Here is a 24,385-nt window from a genome sequence, read left to right as displayed (position 1 = left end):
TTGCCCCCTGCTTCTGCTCCTGGCCGGCCAATATGAGCACTTCTCCTCTCGGCCAATCGGGTCTTAATCCATCCTGATTGACCGGGAGGAGAAGCAGGAAGACAATAGCGAATATTAATTCGCTATTGTCACACAATTGGGTGAGCCTCAGGCTCTAATCATGTGCTTCAAAAAAAAAAAAGAAAAAAACATTGAAGTCCATGGGTTCGGTGCCCTGCATGTAGATTAAGGGCCGGGCACATGGATTGGGGGTGGTGACGCCCATGTACCCCTAATGGAGCAGCTGCCACTGGTATTTATGTTTTCACAATAAATTGTGCTGCACCAGTGGCTGATTGGTGCCTCTGCTCCCCCCCCCCTTCTTCTGTATACGACTTGTAATGCAACTTTGATGTCCGAAGTCGCATTACAAGTCACACAAGTGTGAATGGGGTGTGATACTTCCATTAATCCTGTTTTGCACTTTTTGATACTTTTTCACTTATATAAAAAAAAAAAAAAATACTCCATAAATTCATTCTATGGGTGTGCCAATCATTACTATTGTTATTTGGACACAATTCTCTCCCTGTCTTCCTGTTGTGCTCTTTTGTTGTCACCCTGTTACACACGTTCCTTGTGGAGACTACAAGCTGTTTCACTGTTGTTATCATCAGACTATCGCAGGGGTGCATATAGACAGGAAATTGCTGCAGAAGATCAGCAGCACTGAGATGCCATCAAGGATGGAAAAAAAGTCAAAGCAGTATTTTTTTCATTTTAAAAAAATGGCAGTTGTTTACGATACACAGTGGTTTAGCAAACTAAATGACATTCGGTTAGGGTTCACATTTGCTTTAAAGTTGCGCTCTAGATAAAATACACAATTAATGCAGCTCTGTATTTCTGTGAACATCATTACGTGTATTTTTTAAATGCAAGCATTGTGAGTACCTGAATTTGACTTGTATAGACATCTTGCAATTCCTGTACAACAGAGCTCAGACTGGGGGAGAGAGAAGTATAACAAGGATCCAATCAGCTATGCTGCATTGTTCATATCCTAGTTAGACATGTGTTGATAGGAGGAGAGAGCAGAGACACAGAAAGATGAGCTTCCCCATGACTAAGCTCCAGGGGGCAGTGTGAAATGCGTTGGAGGCGTGGCTTGGTTAGAGTCCAGGCTGAGGTTGCCACTCTATTCACTGCAGTAGAACACCATAGATGTGTGACTTCCAGGGGTTACCCTTCCTTTCTTGAACCTTTTGCAGAAGCCAAGACGGGCTCCATCCCCTGTCAGCTCTCTAGCAGCAGCTGCGGATGCACTGTCCACATACCCCCTCCCTATCAAGCCTGACTTTTCCCAAGGCACAGGAAAATGAGCTTGTCAGTCTGCTGCTTCTCCTTTCTAGTCTGGTCACAGGCCCCGGGAGGGACAAGACCCATAAATGCTGCTGAATTACAGTGGGAAAAAAAAATCAGATCTGTACTGTGTGGCAGAGCTGTGTAAATCTCAGGACTGGATTGACAGAAATTCATTTCCTTTGGTAAAACAGCTACTTTATTTGAATTTATTCTGTGTGTATAGCGGTTTGCTTGAAAATTAGCTTCCAATTATTTTTTTAATTTTAACCGTGACATGTGCTTCGTTTTTTCAACCAGTGTAGTATTTCCTGCGCCTGCAGTCTCAGCTGAAAATAATGATTTCTAATTTGCCAGCAGGCGCAAAGAGATACCAACACAAAGCAAGCGCAGACTAGCGCGGTAGAAAACACAAAACAATCGCTTTGCGCACATTTCCTAAACCACTTACAAAAAAAAAACGCTTGCAAATGCGAAGGAAGGGGGGGGAAACAAAAAAATGCACGCGTCGGAATGAATTTGCACGCTTTCAAAAAGACGCTTTAGCTTCAATTTCCTTTCTTCCAACAATTCACCCAAAATGACTTCATGCTTCTGTAATCGTGAATTCCGCAGATCAAGGTGCAGACTGAAGTGTCTCCCGTCTCTATCTCAATGAATGCAAATTCTCTCGCCGCATAAAGTTACAAAGAGAGAGAGGGAGAGAGAGAGAGAGCCCACAGTTCAAATGTCTCTGTAATGCCAGCTGATAAATATTAATTCCCGGCTTCTTTCATCTATATATTATTTTGAAGGGATTTCATTTAGTCCCTTTGCTTTATTTTTTCAGAGCAGCCCCTGACATTTAAGGGATTCTCTTTCGTGCACTTGTATAGTCAAAGTTAAATGAATAAGCCTTTTAAAGATATTATGTCATGTAGGTTGAGCCTGTAAGACAGTCCGGTCTCCATTGGCTAATTGGGAGGCAGGAGGGGAGGGCTTGACGGAGTAAGCTGTATTACTTGAGAGCTGGCTCAGGGATTTTCTGTGGGTTTGCCCACTAGTGCAGCAGCTGCTCTATAACACAGCTCGGCAGCCAAACACAGACCCAACAGCAGAGAGATCTGAAAGCGGAGACTAGGGAGGACTGACAAGCTCCAACTGAGAATTTTCAGCCTTGCAAAGTCTCCTGGGTGATGCAAAAAAAAAAAAAAAGCTTTTTTTCTGTCCGAGTCCACCCCAACGTAGCATCATTTAAAGGGTCTCGATTTTATCTTTTGCAAGTCTGGAACGCAAAATCACATTCATTATTTTTTTGAATTCCAAAAAAAAATAAAAATAAAAAAGCTTGATGAATGGTGGCTTTGGGTTGTTTTCTCTCTCACCCCCTCAGCCCCTGCCTCGGGGGGACTGTTCGAGGGTGTCCGGTTTGTGAATAGGGATCTGGCTACTAGCTGCTCTTCCACATTGTGCCGGATTTAATGCTGAGACATGCTAAACAATAGCCGGGGAAAGGGACAGGTGAAGGACTATGGAAAAATCCAGCAGTGAGGACTCTTCCATACATCGAAGTCCGTCCGTGGACAGTAGGGATTCGGCAAAACCGTCTACCTCAAGTAGGGAGTTTGGTCGAGGATTCACAGCTGGGGCTTTTTTTGGCAATTCGGGATCTCGTACGCAGAGTCATACCGGCGTGAAAAGGGACAAGTACAGCGCTCCCAAAGGTGGCAAATATGTTGTGTTTTACCTGGATCTATCGTTTGTTTTTCTTCTAGAATTCAAAAAGTGCAACATGGCTCGGGGCTGCCTCTGTTGTTTGAAATACATGATGTTCCTCTTTAACTTGATATTTTGGGTAAGTGGAACTTTCTTCTTATATATAAAGTTGTGTTTGTGTCTGAATTGCCCTATTGGCTTATATGAACTCTTATCGGTTGCTTCACAGCATAAGGCAACAAAGCTGCAGCAACTGTAGGGTTAATCTTTTTTATTTTAGCATCAGGAACTACAGTGAGTGCATAATAAGAAATAATTGGTTTGAAATATGCATGATTTTTATTTATTTTTTGTTATCAAATACTTTTTAAGTTTGCATGATTTTTATTTATTTTTTGTTATCAAATACTTTTTAAGTTTGCATGATTTTTATTTATTTTTTGTTATCAAATACTTTTTAAGTTTACATGATTTTTATTTATTTTTGTTATCAAACACTTTTTAAGTTTACATAATTTTTATTTATTTTTTGTTATCAAATACTTTTTAAGTTTACATGATTTTTATTTATTTATTTTTGTTATCAAATACTTTTTACGTTTACATGATTTTTATTTATTTTTGTTATCAAATACTTTTTAAGTTTACATGATTTTTATTTATTTTTGTTATCAAATACTTTTTAAGTTTACATGATTTTTATTTATTTTTTGTTATCAAATACTTTTTAATTTTACATTTTTCTTACACGTATACAAACAAAATGTTATTTATTTGACTAAGAACGATATACAGTTTGTCAAAATCTCTTTAAATAAGATTATGTATGTCTCCAGATGCCTTGTATGCTCAACCTAGGTGTTCTGTACCCATGTATGCATGCTGCTGAAAATGCCTTCACATTTTCCTCTTGCACCAAACTTTCAAATCACAAAAGGTACAGCCACAGCAGTTGCATGCCCAACACATACAATAACAGGTATGGTCAGCGTATGGTCAGCTTTTCCATTGCGGTCCATCAATACCTAAACGGTAGCTGCAGGAATCCTTCTTGCCCCCCCCCCTGTGGGCCAACTAGCTTCAGATTATAAGGAGATCACACAACAGCTTTGTGATTCATTGCTTTTTTTTTTCTTGATCTGAAAAATCCCTGCATGCAAGATTCATCGCTAAGATGCTGACTTGCATCCGCTCAGTCACTGGGAAAAGATACTTAAACATGCAGCATTTTTTGGAGACAATCCTTCTCTGTGACAGCTACACAGTCATGAGTAACAAGGCACGAGTAGCAGTCAGGTGACCCTAACCCAAGGTCTAAAACAGGCAAAAACTATTATTTCCTCATCTTTAAATACTGTAGTAGAGCATCCATGCTAAACCAGGGTTCCTCCAGAGGTTGTTAGGGCTTCCTTGAGCTGATGCTGATTGACCTCCCATCTGACGGTGCCTGCATATTTCCTGCAACACCACTTGGCAGAGCCAGCAGCACCACACCAATAATCTTTTTATCTGTCTGTAAGGTTGGCATTCTGACCACTACTGTAAGAGGTAGCATTCTTCCCATTGACCACCAGTGTAAGGGTCATTTCTTCCCACTGACCTCCAATAAATTGGTTTAAGCAGGGGTTCCTCAAGACCAGAACATTATTTTAAAGGTTCCTCTGGGGGGGGGAAAGGTTGTGAAAGGCTGCTGCAGAGTGTGATAATTGTTGTCAATCAAATGTGAAACTTTTAAGAAATATGCAATGAAAAAATATATTTCTATTAAACTGTTTTTTAAAATGTTTAAATCCAACTTTTTTTAGGTACCAATAGGTCACAGCATACAGATATCGACAGTTAGCTCAAATTGCCCAGTGTGCGCTCTTAAGTCATCTTAAGGATACTGACCAAAGTGACCCTAGACTGTATAGGTCTATGCATGGATAATTAATTATGGATTTGGAGTAGTAGCCATCCTTCAAGCTGCTGCCAGCTGTTTCATTTGAAATAACTTTGGAGTATCGGGTTCAATGGGGGGTGGGGGGGGGGGGGTGATAGGGAGGCGTACAAAAAGAAAAGAAAGCAATGCACCAAAGACACCTTTGGGCTTTTTATGATCTACAAAGACAACATAGGGCACCACCGTAATGCTGACCACTTGATTGGCGACAGCAAGGGTTAAGGAAATGCTTCTAGCCTTGGCACGGTCCCATTTTACTGAGATAGTCGAGCTCAGCACATGGCACTGATCTGATCCGGCTTGCGGATGAAGAAGCCTGCTTAAAGAGCAGGTCCACTTTGTGACATAGGTAGAGACCTCTCTTGCCTGGCTGACTGCAGAGTGACACATTACGTGGCAATGAAGGAGTTAAAACTGACCACTTTAACTCCCCCCCTCCCTGCTTCCCCAGGAATAGAAGGCAGGTCTCCTATTTAAAACAAGCTCAGTGCAGCAAGCTCCCAGCTCGCTGTAATCAGAAAAAGATAGATGTGCTTATGCCGCATTATTAGTTAGTGAAAAGCCCCTATGTGGCACTTTATACCATCGATTAAGCTCGCTCTTTCTGCCGCGCACCCTCTGCGCAACCCGTAATATATTCTGTCATAGCAGCAGCCTGCGATTTCATTGCAGAAAACAGAAGAAGAATGGCAAGTCCATGTTACAGCCCCCATAGTCTAAGCTCACTTCATTACAGCAATGGATTACTGCTTGCCCAATTTAATTACAAAGTCTCTGTAAATTGAATCTGTTGTGTTTTTTTTTTTTTTTTATCCTTAAGTTTACATGTGAAATGATTCAGTTGAATATAAAAAATGTTTTAAAGGACTCGTTAGTATATGTAATTTGTAGTTATGTAGTACATGGGGGCATGGGAATTTGCTAGTACTGGCTCTGCTTAGTAGTGTTAAATAGTGGTTGCGCTTTAGTCTTCCTTTGTCATAATGTAAGCCTGAGTCTACTCAGGCTGACAAACAACATTTTTTTTTAAGTCAGCAGCTACAACTACAGTAGTTGCTGGCCTATAAAAATCAGGTACTTACCTACGCTTGAAGGTCAGCATTGTCTTCCCACTGCCGTTTCTTTTTACCATTGTGAGTCCCCAGCGCCACCATCTTGAATATGGGAGCTGGCTGTGGCTTCCTGAGGGACCACAGCCTGCTACCCACCGTGCATGGATAAGCTCTTGCAATGCTTTGTGAATGATCCTGCTGCCTCCTGGAGCATGGGACAAGTGGCGGCAGGGCAAGTGTCATGATTGCGGGTACTGGTAAAAATCGATAAACGGTGCCCCCCCCCCAGCAACTAACTCAGTTACAAGCTGTTGCGGGAGAGTGAACCAGTTGTGCTTTAAGCTGTCAAAGAATTTGTATTTTTTGTCCATCCAGTCTTCAGTTTTATGCAATTCTGTAACTAAAAAGAGTGCAAAGGATGAGGGCACAAACTTTGTAACCAGTCCAATATAAGTTAAGGTAGAAGTTCAGTCTAAAACTAAAATCTCTAAATCTACTTGCGGTCACAATATAATATTAGCCTATCTAGCCCTGTAAAGCAAAAATCGCTATACATACCTTTTTTGAAGCCGCTCCGGTCCAGTCCCACGCTGAACTTCTATATGGAGGCGGGTGCAGAATAGGCAGCCGACAACGGAAGTCCCATAGTAAGTCTATGGTTGATGTGACTTCCCAGGCATTTCACAGCCTTTGTCGGCTGTTTCGTGCACGGAGCGTCTGCCGCTGGAGATGGGACTGGAATGGCTTCAGAAAAGGTATGTATATTTTCAGGGCTAGATAGGTTAGACTTAGCCCCCGTACACACGGTTGGACATTCCGACAACCAAATCCGTCAGATTTTGTCCGTCGGATTTTGTCCGAAACTGTTGCATACACAGGGTCGGACAAAGTTGTCGGAATGTCCAATCGTTAAGAACGTGATGATGTTATTTCGTTACGATAGGACTACGTTCAGGCTAGTAGCCAATAGCTTTGGTGTAGGAATTTGATCTGAGCATGCGTGGCACTTTGTCCAATCGGAATTCTCTACACATGATCGGAGTATGTCCGATCGGAGCATTTAGGATACTCCGACGGAAACAGTCCGATGGAGACCACACACAGTCGGAATATCTGACCGTGTGTACAAGGGCTTAGACTTGTGGCTGCAAGTAGATTTAGAGATTTTAATTTTTGCTAAACTTCCACTTTAACCACTTGCCATCTGGGCCAATTATGATATTTTTCACAGACATGTTGAAAATCAGCATTTTCTTTGCTAGAAAATTACTTAGAACCCCAAACATTATATATTTTCTGAAAATGGAGGCACTGCAGAAGATTATGTTGTGCCGAATAAAAAGATACCAAACTTGTCAAGATTTAAAATTTTGTACACCTGTGAAATGGCGACAAACTACAGTACCTAAAATTGGCCATAGGCAATGCTTTAAAAACAGGTTACCAGTTTAGAGTTAAGCATTAATTTCTTTTTTTTATTACACTTTTTTTTTTCATTCAGCTCTAATGCTATTACCTGTATCTCCTCTGTGGGCAACCGACCCAACCACTAACAGCTGTCCTGGGTTCCCTGGTGGAACAGATTTAGAGCCGCTCAGATCACTTTTACAAGAAAGCCGATCTCCGGCCATGACCCCGGTGTAACCGCTTCTCGTCCAGAACCTTTACACATACACTGGACAGGAAGCGGTTAATCTAGTTAAAGATAAGAAGGCAAAGCCGATGCGTTTTGGGGACTTACAACTCTGTCTTCATCAGGGTTAAGAGACAAGAAAACATGGGACTAAATAAATAGGTAGATCTAAAGAGATCAAATGCAAGACAACATACATAGTCAGGTCTATAGATTGGTATTGAGATATAAATTTATATGGTCTTATTTCTGATGAAGGGGGTGTTGTGAACCCCAAAACACATTGGTTTTGCCTACAGATCTTTTACCAGGATTAATAAACTTAAAATCCTTCATGCTCTTTTTGGACTACTCTAGGGATCTATAGGAATTGGTGGTATAGGGAGTGCTGCCTCTTAGATCTAGTGATCATACTTGATTATACTTATCCTTGGGTTCAGTGCTGCACCAACTTTTCTGTGAAACCAGCCTGTGACTGAATAGTGATAGGAGAAGCAACATACAGTTTATCTCATCACTCTGCTCCATCTTGCTATCAGCATGCTCCTTGTTAGCACATGAGTACTGCAGCACAACTGACTAGCTCCTTGTGCTGCCCCTTTCTTTTAGAGGCTGATATTAGAACACATTCTTGTACTTGAATAATTAATAATGCATTAATAAATACAGAGATTAATTATATGTGTCTGTGGATCAGCTTTAAATATAATATGTCATTAAAGCTACTCTGTTGCTAGAAAAAGACATCCTGCTAAAGAAGAGTTATAAAACATACTAGTCCAGTGGGAAGAGACTTGGATCTTCACTCTGCTGCCAAGCCATGCCACCTGATGAATCCTTCATCATCGGACATACTGGGAGTGTCCGGTGCCTGGTCCCCTGTGGTTCCACTCACTAGCTGCTAAGCCACAACTGTGTCCCTATAGAGCTGTAATGACGTAGTAGCTGTACTACAGCGGACAGTGGGGGGCCAGGCATTGGACACTTCTGAAGGTGTGTTGGATGCTGAAGATTCTTCAACCATCATAGCTCTGCAAGAGAACAAAGATGAAAGTCACAGTTAAGTACTATAAAAATGTTCTTTTTTTCTTGCAACAGAGTTGGCTTAAAGCTGATATAAAAGACTTAACCTAATGCAGTTCTGCAATAATTAATACATTGTTAAATGTATTTTGAAATGCAAGCAGTTTAGGAACCTGGTATCAGCCTCTTGCAGTCCCTATACCTATATAGCAGGGCTTGTGTGTTAAGGGAAGAAGCAACTCAAAGAGTCAATGTATTTACGTTCTGACAAAAAGCATGTTGATAGGGAAAAAAAAGCAGAGTGACAGAAAGATTAGCTCATCAGTTGTGCTGCTTCTCCTTTCATTGTGCAGTCACAGGCTGAGTTGGGTCCAGGACAACCTGGACTCTAAAGAAGTGGGTCAAATGGTGCTGGCCATCACACTGAGGACATCTAGTGGCAGAATAAAAGTACTGTGAGGGAACACTCTGGATTGAAGGTGAGTTCAGCATGTGCCATAACAATCATAATTCAGAATGTCCCATAACAACCATAATTCAGCATGTACCATAACAACCAATGATGGTATGTGGCCTGGCTGCCTGAATCCTAGCAAACATTTATGCTGTGCAGCCCAGCCACCAATGTCCTAGCATGTAGTGATACTGTGCAGCCCAGCCGCTAGCATCTTAGCAACCAATGGCACTGTATTGTTCGACTGCCAGTACCAGAGCAACCAGGGACTCTGTGTGGCTTGGCCACCCCACCAGCACCCTAACAATCAGTGAAGTTGTTCAGTCCAGCCACCAGTGTCCTAGTAACTAGTGATGGGGAGGAAAAAGCAGCAACAATGCCTGCCTCAGGCATCAACTGCTCCTGGCACAAACCTGCTCATAAGTATATATAAAATATTTGAAAACACAGAACAACAGTGCGTATTTTAAAAGTAGTACAAGCACTATTTTTTTCCCAGTCTGGTGCATTTTGTAGCCCATTCAGATAAATGGGCTGTCAAAACGCATAACACGGGAATGTGCAGGAGTGCATGGTGAGATTCCATCCCGTACGATTCAGTGTGAACCAGCCCTGAAGCATTTGGTCCTTTCATTTGATATCACATTGTATGATTATTTACTTTCACATGGTGAACTTGAAAAGTTCCTATTTGTAGTACATGTTCCAAGTTCCCCCATGTGCTGCGAATTCTCAGTACATCTGTTGCTGCATTTCGCTGTTAGCATTGTTTATCATGATCACAGGTTCTCTTTACACTATGCAGTTATTTTTGTATATGCAAGGTTTGGGTTTATTACTAGTGTGTTTGTGATTGCAATGTGCCATCTGCTCTTGCTTCTTACTGAGATTAAAGATGTCTGAGCTGAGAGCTAGCATGCTTATAGCTTTTAATTATGACGCTGGGATTTTGAGCTACAGCATAACAAAGAAAGCATACTTGTGTCATGTACACACAGATTATATGGAGGGATAAGTCTGTATGCGGGATAACCTTTGATGGAAATTAGTTAGTATATCCAAAGGTCAAGTGATTTTAAGAATTCTACATTTCATTTAGAACCAGCATGAATCTAGCATTAATGATATAGCACACTTCTTTGTCTTCCCCAATTGATTGCTTGATTTCGGAGCTGATAGCCCATATAATTACAGCATAGGCAAAGAAAACAATATTAAAGTGTGACTCTATTATGGGGAAGATCCATCGCATTTTACTTGTGTTCTGTGGTCCAGTTAGGCAAACCTTGCTTACTTCCTGTCCCAGGAACAATGTTCTCACCAGAACAGAATGGAAGAATTTTTTTTTCCAATGGTGTGACGGACAACAACTAGGACCTGCAGATGTTTTAGCCATTTCTTACTCTATTAAAAAAGTGCTGCGTGTTTTCTCTATGTCTGATGTCATAGGGGCGACTGCTGCTAGTGACAAATCAGCAACAGCAGGATCGTCAAAGAGGCTGCCTGTCTGTCGCTATAGAATCACTCCCCCTGTAGCCATAAGCAACAAAATGTCACTCCATTGCTGGCCGAATCACAGTCCCAAGCGATAGGATCGACATCTCACCATCTCAGCTAGCAAGGGAGAGATTCAAGAGAAGACACCCTCAAAAAAAAAAAAAGTTTGGCTGCAGTTTTACTTAAAAGTAAAATTAGCTTCTAAAGCCAAGGTACTTCCAAGTTGGCACTTGAAGATGCTCCCACATTCTACCATTATCGAAAGAGGAAAACTTAGGGGCTTGTACAGGTGCCCATTTAGCATGTGATGACAGGCATGGTACAAGAGATGGTCAGAGACTACAGATCGGATTCAAGAGATGGTCAGAGACTGCAGATATGGTACAGGAGATGGTCAGAGACTGCAGATACGTACAGTAGATGGTGAGAGAACACGGGCGTGGTACTGGAGATGGAGATGGTCAGAGACTATGGACATAATTCAAAAGATGTTTCGAAACTTCAGACATGGTACAGAAGGTGGTCAGAGACTGCAGACATGGTACAAAAGATTATCAGAGATATAAGAAATGGACAGAAACTGCAGACATGGTACAAGGGATGGTCAGAGACTACAGCCATGGTACAAGAGATGGTCAGGGACTGCAGACATTCTATAGGAGTTGTTGGCGACTGAGGACATGCTACAGGAAATAGTCATTGATTGGAGACATGTTACATGATACTGTTAAAAATCACTGCTATAACAAGACAATAGGGAAACACAAACCAGTATCTGCAGGGGGCCCGAGGACAACACAAAATGTGCCAAAGGGCCCCAAGTTGGGCACCAGTGTACTAATATTTGCTTTTGGTATGTATATTTTTTGATGCAAATACCTTTTATAAACATTAGGACTATTAGCACTATTAGGAATTCTGCAGGATCAAACCTGTAGAACTTGAACCTCATCTCCCACTTTGAAGAATATTACATGCTAATAGAAAACTAGTTAGGTTTGTAGATCATGATACCAAGTAAATATTTTGTATAACCCTTTCATGCCTAAGCCTATTTCTGACATTTGTTGCTTACAAGTTAAAATCCATATTTTTTGCTAGAAAGTTACTTAGAACCCCTAAATATTATATATATATATATATTTTTAGCAGAGAATCTAGAGAATAAAATAGCGATCGTTGCAATATTTTATGTCACATTGTATTTGCTCAGCGGTCTTTCTAACACTTTTTTTTTGGAAAAAAAAATACTTTTGTGAAAAAATACTAAACAGTAAAGTCAGCCTAATTTTTTTGTATACCGCGAAAGATGATATTAAATAGATACCTAACATGTCATGCTTTGAAATTGCGCACACATTCGTGGAATGACGACAAATTACGGTACCTGAAAATCTCCATAGGCGGTGTTTTAAAAATAAATATAGTACCTGACCGCGAGATTGTGTTTCCGATCACGCTGGTTCTCGGCGACAGGGCACTGTACATCTCGCGCTGGCTGCAATAGGAAAATGTCACATTTTCCTATTGCAGCGAGCGCAAGACAGAGCCAGCATGACTTCCTCTCAAGGAGCATACCAGGCCCTTAGGTCTGGTATGGATTTTAAGGGGAACTCCATACGCGGAAAAAACGGCATGGGGGTCCCCCCAAAATCCATACCAGACCCCTATCCGAGCACGCAGCCCAGCCGGTCAGGTAAGGGGGTGGGGACGAGCGAGCGCCCCCCCTCCTGAACCGTACCAGGCCGCATGCCCTCAACATGGGGGGTGGATGCTTTGGGAAAGGGGGGCTCCCTGCGGACCACCCCACCCCAAAGCACCTTTTCCCCATGTTGATGAGGACAAGGGCCTCTTCCCGAAAACCCTGGCCATTGGTTGTCGGGGTCTGCGGGTGGGGGACTTATCTAAATCCGGGAGCCCCCTTTAATAAGGGGGCTCCCAGATCCTGGCCCCCCCACCCTATGTGAATGAGTATGGGGTACATCGTACCCCTACCCATTCACATGGGGAAAAAAGTGTCAATAAAAAAACACACACTAAATGTTAAATGTGAAAATCAGAGGTGTTCTGTCACATTAACAACCATGTGAGGTCAGCAGGTTTGCTGCTGCTTTTAAAATCTAACCAGTCCCTCGGATTTACAAATACTGTATTTAAGCATATAAGCTCCGTTTTATGTTGGAAAATAACTGTGAAATCTAAAACTCCCGTGGGTGTAACAAGATGTCCACTTGCCCCCTTCTCACTCTATCATTATTGTGCAGGAGTGTGGGGTGTAGCAAGATGGCGGCGACGAAACATCACTTCCTGACGAGACAGCGGCCGTCGGGTGTACCAAGATGGCCGCCGCTCTGGAGCTAGGCTGAAGCGATCGAAGCCACCAGATCAGCGGAACCCTCCGTGGATCGCGTGGTGTGCGATCCGAACAGGGTGACCCGTTTGGTTCACGGATCGGTGACAATCCGTTGCACCCCTAGTAATAGGTGGTGACAGGTACTCTTTATGGAGGGATCGGGAGTCTAAAATCCCTCCTTTGCACTTCAAAATATTCAGATTGCCAAAAACTGCGATTCTGAATACTCCGGTTTTTTTTTTAAACCGGCGCCATTGGCAGCCATGTAAACCGGAAGTAACGTTGTGACGTCGCTTCCATGTTTACACAAAGGAGACTGTAAGGAAGCCCGAAAGGCTTCCTTCCAGTCTCGCTCTAGCAGGCAGAAGTGCCGGATCGTGGCTCTGGTCTCTGGGTGGGACAGGAGGCCCGGGGAGAGCGGCAGAAGGCGGCGGGATGGTGGACGTCCCATTTCGTTCCTCCGGGATAGCAGCCAAGTGGCTTTTAGCCACATCGGTTGTTATCCCTGAAGAGCCGATCGCCTGCTCTAAAAAACGGTACTGGGGTGATGCCTGCAGCTGCATGGATCATCCCGGTATAACCCCTTAAAGCTGATATAATCCCTTATGTGCATATGGTTGGCGGGAAGGGGATAATTAATCACCTTTCAAAAACTTGCGGATCCAGATAAAAATATGGATGTTAATATAGTAAAAGAAAATATAAATATGGATGATAAAAAAGAGGATGTATACGTCCCAATGAAATTCAAAGAATTCAGTGCCCTAGGAGCTCTCGAACCCAGGATGCTCAATATGTCAGAATTCCCCTTTAAATTCATGATTAATATAATATTAAGCTGTGAGTTGGGCAATCACAATTTCCTGAAATGTTTTAATCTTTTGCATTTTAATTATTGATATTTTAGTAAATTTGAAGTCTTTTTTCTCATATGCCTGGCAGCAACCTATATACAGTATACTTTATTTATAGGAAGTGGTTGATTTATTGCTATAATTTTATGTCTCGCCCTGTTTTAATTAACTATTGCTTCTTCATTACTGGTATCGCACAGCAGGGACATAAATCATATAATTTTTTTTTAATTTTCATTATGTCTAATGAATTAACTTATTCACATAAATTTGGGTAATATGGCAGCACTCCATTAAAATAATAGGAAATTAAAGTCTAATCGTTCTGTCTACACATATGGGCTACAGAAAGGTATTAAAAGGATAAATTGCTTGGGCTTATAGGTTTTCTCAGGGAAGTGTTTTTCTGCACACGCCTAACATTCTGTATATCAATACAGGTAACACTTTAAAGCACGTAAGTTTATTCTGAACATATAACCTGTGCTAATTACAGGATTTACATGTTTAGGTTAAATTATTAGTAAACCTGATCATTCATCTAAAATTTTAAATGTAAATGTAATTAATAATGACATTTTAAATCTATTTAAAACTGCAGGTTTTGCTAAAATAATAACTGGTGATCCTGCCATGAAGGTCCTTGTTTGGGCACTACCTGTTATAGGCCAACAAGGCTTCGTTCGTCCCCCTCTGCCAATTATTCCTCTGTGTTTTCACAGTGGCTTCTCATGGTGAATACAAGCCAATGCGCCGACACACATTTTTAATGTATAGCCCACTGTTGCCACTATTAAGAAACCCGCCTTGAGACATGCCATGCAGTCTTCCTTTGAATTAGCAGCAAAGAGGTTGCAGGAGATCAGTATTACTGAAAAGGCAAATAGAAAATATTATAAAAAAAAAAGATGTCAAGTCTTTATGATAAATAAATGTTACTTTAGTAAACGAAATGTCATTATGTTAGGGTTTATGTTTACTTTAACCACTTAAGGACCGCCTCACGCCGATATACGTCGGCAGAATGGCACGGCTGGGCAACATACATGTACGTGCTTGTGCCCAGCCGTGCCATTCTGCCGACGTATATCGGCGTGAGGCGCTCCTTAAGTGGGTCGCGCGCCCGGTCCTGAGCTCCGTGGCCGCAGGTGTCCCGCGATCCATTCACAGAGCTGAAGAACGGGGAGAGGTAGGTGTAAACAAACCTCTCCCCATTACCTGTCATAGGGAATGACGATCAGTGATGTCACGCGCCAAGCCACACCCCCCTACAGTAAGAAACACATATTAGGTCACACTTAACCCCTTCACCGCCCCCTAGTGTTAACCCCTTTACTGCCAGTGACATTTTTACAGTAATCAATGCATTTTTAATTGCAACGATCGCTGTATTAATGCCAATGGTCCCAAAAATGTGTCAAAATTGCCCGACGTGTCCGCCATAATGTCGCAGTCACAATAAAAATCGCTGATCGCCGCCATTACTAGTAAAAAAAAAATATTAATAAAAATGCCATAAAACTATCCCCTATATTGTAGACGCTATAACTTTTGCGCAAACCAATCAATAAACGCTTATTGTGATTTTTTTTACTAAAAATATGTAGAAAAATACGTATCGACAGAAACTGTTTTTTTTTATATATTTTTGGGGGATATTTATTAAAGCAAAATGTAAAAAATAATGCATTTTTTTTCAAAATTGTCGCTATATTTCTGTTTATAACGCAAAAAAATAAAAACCACACAGGTGATCAAATACCACCAAAAGAAAGCTCTATTTGTGGGAAAAAAGGACGTCAAATTTGTTAGGGAGCCACGTCGCACAACTGCGCAATTGTCAGTTAAAGCGACGCAGTGCCGAATCGCAAAAAGGGGCCTGGTCCTTTAGCTGCAAAATGGTCCGGGGCTTAAGTGGTTAAATATAAACCTTTATCCCAAGGGACACATGGTATACCCTGTGAGCACATACTAGCCTAAAAAGGAACAATGATAATAGTTCCCATTTACAAAATTATTTTGCCATTCTGTGATCAGTTAGCTCAGAAAAGGTTTCCCCTTATTTGTGTGTGTGTGTGTGTGTGTATATATATATATATATATATATATATATATATATATTCGCATGCACTTGTTTTTCACCTTCAAGGAGACCTTTCACGCTTCCTTCTAATCTTAAGTGTAGAACAGTTTGTATGTGTCACATGTACTCAAGAAAAATGTTCCACTTTAAGTATTTATTTGACACCTCCACACAGTGATGTATAAGATGAGTTCTCATTCCTGGCAATTGATATTGGTTTTCCCCATGTTGGAAGATCAGATTAGAGAATAAAGAGCCAATCGAAAGCTAGGTGCTTATCAGTCAGCCACAAATAATTTGAGAGCCCTAGCAGGCCTCGTTCACACCTTCTGAAGACATGGCTAGATTACTGACTTCAAGGTTCTGTTCCAGATAGAAATACTGGGGTTACCAAACAATCAAAAGTTTTCTGTAGCTGATGAATCCTAAACTTGTATTGAATAAATCTGTTTGAGGCTGGGTTCACATTGCAGCGATGTGGGAACACTGCGAATCCGCTGCGGGTTCCCGTATCGTATGCCTCCCGGCGGCAGTTCACACTGCCCTATTCGAACTGCTGGGATTGTCAGTGAAACGTTAATGACACCCCCAGATCAGTTTGCATATCATAGTGCGATCTGAAAACTCGGACTGGAATCGGATCACATGGTGTGAACACCCATGCGATCCGATTCTGCTGCGGACCGAAAAAAAGGGTCCTGTGCAAGTTTCGGCCGGATGCGATGCAAATTCAGCCATACTATCTGTATGGCTGAACTCGCATCGCACAGAGATTGGATGTGATTTGCACTGCATTGCGGTGCGAATCAAATCCGATTCTCGTCACCGCTGCAATGTGAACCCAGCCTTAAAAAGACACTGGGGTTGATTTACTAAAACTGGAGAGTGCAAAATCTGGTGCAGCTGTGCTTCTAACTTCAGCTTGTTCAATTAAGTTTTGACAAAAAAAACCTGGAAGCTGATTGGTTCCTATGCAGAGCTGCATCCGATTTTGATTTACTGGTTTCAGTAAATCAATCCCATTGTCACACTCCCCTTTGAAAATGACTCTACTGTCTCTACAAGTGGGCCCTCCCAATCCACTGATTGACCTTGCTCCTTTCCAACGCCTAACTCTCTCACAACCGACACCAAAATCTCCACTGCCACTTTGCCCTACACGTAAAAAAAAAAAATAGGGCATGTTATAGGGGAAGTGTTGAACATAGGAAAGGCCCTTTGTGAGAATAATTTTGGACATCTAATTCAATTAGGAGAACAGTTAGGGCACTAATAAGGATGTCTCCTGCCTTTCACCTGCCATTGGAAGCAGTGCCCATGTCTGTGTGAGAGTGGCACAAGGGTCCCAGCACTAACTCAGCACGCATGTACATTGGCCCTTAATTCCCAGAGGGTCATTGTACTGTCCAAACAAATGTTATGTACACTCCTGTGTGCGGTCTCAAGCCCGAACCCCCCCCCCCCCCCCCAGCTATGAACTCACAGCAGAGCCAGAGTAAGGGAATCTACAAGGAACTGCTTGGCATATTTATGTCAATTTAATGACTAGATGAATAGTGTCCCTTTAATACATACTGCTGACTTTTCACCTTCCCGATCACATATCTTCCAGATAATGTACTGTTTATGCTTACAAGGGAGATGGTATAAATCTAGGCAAGGTATTAATGCACAGCTCCAGTCTACTGCCTGAACGACTGTCATCCCATCTTACCTCTGATATACACAGTACGAAGATAGTTTGTCAGCTATTGTCCAATTTAGCAGGAAAGATGATTGACTGGTGTGTCCTGAGCTCTCATGTTTGTACAGCTTCTTCAAGCAAATGGGATGCAGGAAACAAATGGAGACAAATGGCAGATTAACACAACACACATATATATAGGCAAAGAAACAGAGGCATGCACAGGTGAAAACAAGTTGTGTGCTTTGTGGTTACCTCTGTAAAAATCCCCCCTCCACTTAGCAATTGGTGACTATTTTCCTAAATGGGACAAGACTCCCTTCAATCATAGGACAGGGCCTCACTTATACAGTACAGTGGGAAGAAAGGGCCCAAATAGCTGTAAGCACCCCTTACACCCGTGGAGATCCACTACTCAGTATTGGCCTTAGTTGTGGCCCCTGAAATTACCAATGGGTTACACATGATATTATTATATTACAGAAAAATAGCCTACATTTGATGTATGCCGTGCCTTCTTGGACCCCTGGTAAATGCCTACTCTATTTTATTAATATTTTTATTTTAGTTTTTGTCTCTCATTTTGCTCAAAAACTGGAGACACATTACATGGGACTGTGAAACATAACAGTCTTTACCTATCCTGAAGGCAAAACTTTTTTCACTTTGGATAGAGAATAGAAGGGTTTTAACCCCTGTCGGGTCTCACCAGGGAGATTTCCCTTCACTTCCTGTTCCATGACCACAGTGGAACCCCTGGTAGTCAACAGAACTAATGTTTCCCTTGCAATATTTCTCATCTACTGCTGTTCTGTTGATGACTCAAAATTTTTGATTTTTTTTCACTTTTATTTTTGGTAATAATGGTCATTGGGACAAATAAGAGGATAAATCTCCCTAACAGGGACAAGGACAGCAATTAAAATATGATTAGTGTTCTAATGCCTCACCACTCTAAACACAAAATAAAAAAAGTTTAGCTTTCTTGTCGACACTACTATACCTATGTACTCTACATATGTAGCGTTACCACCTCGCCATCATTGTACCAGCCTACTTGATAAAAATGGAACATGCCAGTTAATAGAAAATAAATCATAAGGCTAGTGTTTTTCCAGGAAAGGTAGAAACCTTAGTTGTATAAGGGTGGTGCTTGCTGCAAAAATATATTAGGATGGATCCCTCATTTAAAAAGAAAAGATTGACATGTCTGATAAGTAAATTGATGCCGCTATTCGTCATCACCGAGTGATTTTCTAAGATCTCCCAGCTTGTCAGGGGGGAGCTGTCAGTAATGGAGTGTGTGGATAGCTCCTCTATAAACTCATCTGTGTCTCTACCTCGCTAGTTACATCTGCAGCTGCAAGACAGCCTGTGCTGCACCGTCATGAGCCCGGGTGTAATAAGCATGAAAATTAGGGGAAATTGCGTTATTAAATTGGACATCGATGAAATGAAGCGAAGAAAGGAGAAAAATTCATGGCGAGGATAAAGGATAATATGCTCCAGGAAAAAATGTACAGATAACAAAGATGGATTCATTTAGATTTCAAAGGAAAGATGAAGCAGAAGCTTGGTAGAGGACAAGTGAAAAAAAGTTTCTGGAGTATACCCATCACCTTCAAATTGGCAGTCAAAATAACTCGCCCAGAAAATCCTGCATTAAAAAAATTATCTTCCCTAGTGGATGCTTAAAGTGTTACTAAACCCAGTAATATGAAAATAGTTCATTCCCCCCCTACAGTGCCCACAGCTTATAAATCTTTTTTTTTTGTTACATTAAAATACTGCCACTACGTTCCTTTTTGGATGATCTGTATGGCACAGTTACATGATAAACTGCACAGTTTCTCCATTGCTGAGAGATCAGGAAGGAGGAGATTTCCACTGCAGCCTGTATACACGACCACATATGTGATGTCAATATCATGTGACCTGGCTATCGCTGAGAGCAAGTAAATATTCTCTCCAGCATAAAAGACTCAACAGAGCATGTGCAGGTCGGGTACCCTGCCTGGGTTAGCTAGCCTTCCCCAGATAGGCAGTGCAGGAGGGGGAGGATCTGTGCATAAAGGATAAAACTGCCTTTATACACAATGCAGAGGATTAACCTCTTAAGTTCCACAGTAAGCATAACAAGCATGCTATGCTGCATATACAGACTGATTTTACTGTTGTGGGTTTAGTAACCCTTTAATATGGCTACCGATTGCGCTGTATAATCCAAATGCAGTGTGGTTATCTATAGGTTATCTGCTATCATAAGAACAGATTGGCACTGTAGCAGCTGATTATGTCAGATTTTTGCGACTCAAAGCGGTACAATTGTTTTACATAGAAATGTGGCGTTTTATATTGTAGGCCTGTATCTTTTAATAATAACGCACTTAAATCTGTCCAACAAGAGTCTAGTAGACATCCCGGGTATGATAAAGTTTGAAACACAAATTAATTAATTATAATAGAATAAATAACTATAAAAAATAATAATATAAAAATAATAAAATTCATTTCCCCACGATTCACTATCGCTCAATTCTGCAAGTGTTCTAATTTGCTATCACTGTTTTCTAGCTGGTCTAAAACCACTTTTGATGTAAAGGGACACTTTTTGGTTGCTATGGACAATCTCAAGTTTCCAGGCAGAAAGTACAGTATATATAATATAAAACTGCAGGCAGGGCACCGGACAAAGCATTAGGGACAAAAGGGATGTGAAATGATTTCATACAGTAATGTAATCTGTAAGATTACAGTGTACTGTATGTGTTATGTTTTGTGTACTTTTTGAATTTGCTGCTGGGCCCTGCCCCCAATGTGTCGCAATGCTCTTAGGGGATGGAGCCTGGCACACAGAGGCATCGGGCGGAGTACACAGCCCGCAGACAAAGCGGGGGGGACATCGCAGGGTTCCTGGGGACAAAGTCAGTGACCTGCACCAGGATCCTGCAATGCAATCCTGAGTGTGGCTCGAGTTTACCGCTAATGGTACTCAAACCACCAGGGAGGTAATTATTATGTGAATCTGATGTGATTCTGATGCCTTACAGAAAACACATAGAGGTTGATTTACTAAAGGGAAATAGACTGCGCACTTTGCAAATTGCAGTTGCACACTGCAAGAGCAGTTGCTTCAGAGCTTAGTCAATGATTTAAAGCTTTACTTTGCAAAGAATACCCAATCACAGGTATGCAGGAAAAATGAAAAAAAAATGCATTTTTGCTTGCACATGATTGGATGATGGAAGTCAGCAGAGTCAGCATACTTGTGTCATTTATTAAGCTCTGGAGCAACTGCTCTTGCAGTGTGCAACTGCACTTTGAAAAAGTGCACAGTCTATTTTCCTTTAGTAAATCAACCTCTATGTGTTCTGGAAGACATCAGAATCACATCAGATTCACATAAGTGTGAACCGGGACTAAATCAGACTGATTTGAATCTGTTCTCCCACAATATGGTGAAGTTAAAGTGATTGTAAACAATCACATTGTAATACAACCCATTCATTATAAAATAGAAATGAAAGGCATTTTGTATCGATATAAAGAAGCATTATAAATACCTTTTTCCCCCTTTTTTATAAGTGATCACATTCCCTCTGTTCTCAACTGCATAAGAGCTGGGGGGAGGAGAAGCAGCAGCACACTGAGCTTCCCAGTGAATGGCTGTGCAGGGGGGGGGCACTCCTGCTTAGTTTTTAATAGGAAAGCAGAGGGACTGGCAGGAACACCAGGGGTTTCACATAAAGGAAGCAATACAAGGAGAATATGATACTTTCTCATGCAAGTACATGGTATAGCAGGTACATACCAGAAATATGAAGTGTTAGGGTGACAAACGCTTTAATACATGTATCTGCAAATTTATTGGTTTTGTGGTTTCTACCTTTTGTGAAACTACAAATAACATCCTTTTTACTTTTGATAGATTATTTATACTGCGCAGGTTTGGTAAAGCAGTCACTGAGTATATTTAGATCTATACACCTAGGTAATAGCCTGAAAAAAAAAAAGAGAGACAAAAAGCGTAATGGAAGGAATGATGTCATGGCTCCTCTGTCAAGGCTGAAGGACAGTCTCTGAATGTTTCCCAGAGTTTCACATGGACAGAGTTGGAGGGATAGCCTTGACAAAATGTCCTGTGACAGTTGGCACTTAGCCTAACAAATACAGATTGGACAGCTGTTGGAGTTGCAGATAGAATGGAATTGGCCATTAATCAGCTCTTCCCCGCGTATACTCGTCCTCCCCTTTCTACAGTTACAGCCTCCTCATCTCTATCACTCTGGACAGAAGGAATCCAATTGTTGAGTGGAGTGAGGAAGACACATGTATCGGCTCATTGTCCCCTTGGGTGGCTGCCGCGTCTATTGAAATATGTGTGTGCCATCACTAATGATGAATCATTGAGCGTCACCGGTGTGTTTATGGAGTAAATTGATCTGCATCAAGCGTTCTCACTCTGCATTATGTTTTCTGCCTGGTGTTGCTATTAAAAAGTGTTATTATAGTATAAATGTATTCTTTGAGAAGGCATTTTGGTGTGGTTGCTAGCTATTGAGGTGTTTTAAACATAGGGGTTGGTTTACCAAAACTGGATGGTGCAAAACCTAGCGCAGCTCTGCATACGAACCAATCAGCTTCCAGGATTTTTTTGTCAAAGCTTAATTGAACAAGGTAAAATTAGAAGCTGATTGGCCACCATGCACAGCTGCACAGGATTTTGCAGTCTCCAGTTTTAGTAAAGCAACCGCTTTGAGTTATAATTTACTGAAATAAGCAATTGATGGGACTTGAAAGTGATATTCCATTGGCATGAATGACAACTCAACAGGTTTACGTTAAAGTGGACCTTACAAGAAATTGACCAACCCCCCCCCCCCCCCCCACACCCTCAGGTTAACGGAAAAAAAAATTGTAAGCGAAAATAAAATATACTACCAGAATGCTGGGAAACAATGCATTTTAAGAATGCAGTTCTTTTCTATACAGAATATTTTTACAAGGATCACACTCCAGATTGGACCACCTTTTTGGTAGGGGTGTCCTAAAAGTAGCCATATAAAACTGCAGACAGATGCAGGGTAAAAACTGCAAACACTGCAGTGTAATACCTCACCTCTCAACTGTGAAGAGCGAAATAAGCCAGATATTTACATACACACAGTTGGACCAGTCAGGTAATGAAGTCATAAACCGACACACTATGAATAAGCCCCAAAAGACAATCATTTTTCATAAGGGCATACTAGTCACCCTCATAGAGAATTGGATTTGTAGGTACCACATACTTCATTAAAAAGCCCCATAAAGTCATTGCATGCATAGCATAAGCATCTATATGTATATTTTTCACGCTTTAAAAATGCAGAATACATAGACTTAGGTATACCCAAAAGCAGAGTATCCCGTTGGGATCAGCTTGCTTGTTCAACGCGTTTCACAGGTCAAGGCCTGCTTCTTCAGGAAAAACCAATGGATATCTGTAAATAGACAAGGGCAATGATAACCAATATGTTATGTACACAATCATTTGTCAGCACTACTAAGCAGCAGGCTTAGCATGCATCTACATATATGGTTGTCTGAAAAAAGCCATTGAATTCTACTCTCCACTCCCCCCCCCATACCTAGTGTGTGACTGAACGGTGGCATCTGCTCACCTGATCGCAGCTGAAGAGGACTGTGGTAGCATGTACAGAATTTGCAGGCTCTGTCTGAATGCCAAACCTCCCATTCAGGTTAGATCACATGATTAAAAACTGGTATTCGGTCACATGACTAGGACCAGCTGGGAGGACTAATCCTGTATTTACCCCCTGCAATCAGACTCTACTGTTCTTAGTCCTTGTACACACGGTCAGACATTCCGAAGGAAAATGTCCGATCGGACCGTGTTGTCAGATAATCCGACCGTGTGTGGGCTCCATCGACTGTTTCCGTCGGAATATCAGAACAACAAAGTTTTAGAGCTGGGCTATAAAATTTTCCGACAACATGATCCGATCGGACTTTGTCCGATCATTTGTAGAGAATTCCGATCGGACAAAGTGACACGCATGCTAAGATCAACTTCCTAGACCAAAGCTATTGGCTACAAGCCCAAACGTAGTCCCGTCGTAACGAAATAATGTCATCACGTTCTGAACGATCGGATTTTCCGACAACTTTGTCCGACCGTGTGTATGCAACACCAGTTTCGGACAAAATCCGATGGATTTGGTTGTCGGAATGTCCAACCGTGTGTACAAGGGCTTACACCAGAAGATGTCATTTTAATAAATTAAGCTTACTTTGACAGTGTTGGTGTGTTTTAAAGTATATTTAAACCCTAGAAAAAAGTAATATAATGCAGCTTACCAGTGATGTGGTTCAATTTTTCAAGCTAAGAACATTTTCATTAAATACAGAAAATACCTGTTGATTTTGGCAGGAATGCAGTGCCCTTGTCACTTTCTGTCTGCTGAAAATAACACAAACATCCTTATGTTTCTTGTGTACTACTACTGCTACTTATCCCATCAATCCATCAAGTGTCGGGGATGTTTAAAGTCCAGCCTGGCTGCCCCATAGATACAGTGTATGAATTAGCGTGGCCACGAAGGCTCAAGATGTGTCATTTGCAGGATTGCCAGAAAAAAAGAAAACGAATGTAGCCACCATATTTTAGGATTATTAAACTGCAATACAGTACATTTCTGTTGTTGAGTTTAGATATACTAAAGATAATTATTACGGACTGTATAAGCTACCATGAAAAGGATACATCATTTA

At 41.4% G+C, this 24,385-nt stretch overlaps 1 protein-coding gene across 7 annotated transcripts in view; it reads left to right on the top strand.

The window, feature by feature from the left end:
- Nucleotides 1-24,385, top strand: part of TSPAN9 (tetraspanin 9) — a 575,797-nt gene that overhangs the window by 354,919 nt on the left and 196,493 nt on the right. For 6 of the 7 annotated variants that reach the window (XM_077468491.1, XM_077468492.1, XM_077468488.1 and 3 more), the window contains one exon: nucleotides 3,096-3,175. In XM_077468491.1, coding sequence (XP_077324617.1) covers nucleotides 3,113-3,175 — 63 coding nt within the window. In that variant the 5' untranslated portion in view covers nucleotides 3,096-3,112. Of the gene's footprint in view, nucleotides 1-2,380; nucleotides 3,176-24,385 lie in introns of those variants that run through there. The other variant, XM_077468487.1, reaches the window with a different exon arrangement.

This window comes from Lithobates pipiens, unplaced genomic scaffold (genome assembly GCF_037356315.1).
Source record: "Lithobates pipiens isolate NorthernLeopardFrog02 unplaced genomic scaffold, aLitPip1_a1.2 Scaffold_8, whole genome shotgun sequence".
Taxonomy (NCBI): Eukaryota; Metazoa; Chordata; class Amphibia; order Anura; family Ranidae; genus Lithobates; species Lithobates pipiens.
Note: the sequence above shows the minus strand (reverse complement) of the source record. Positions and strands in the feature narration are given on the sequence as shown.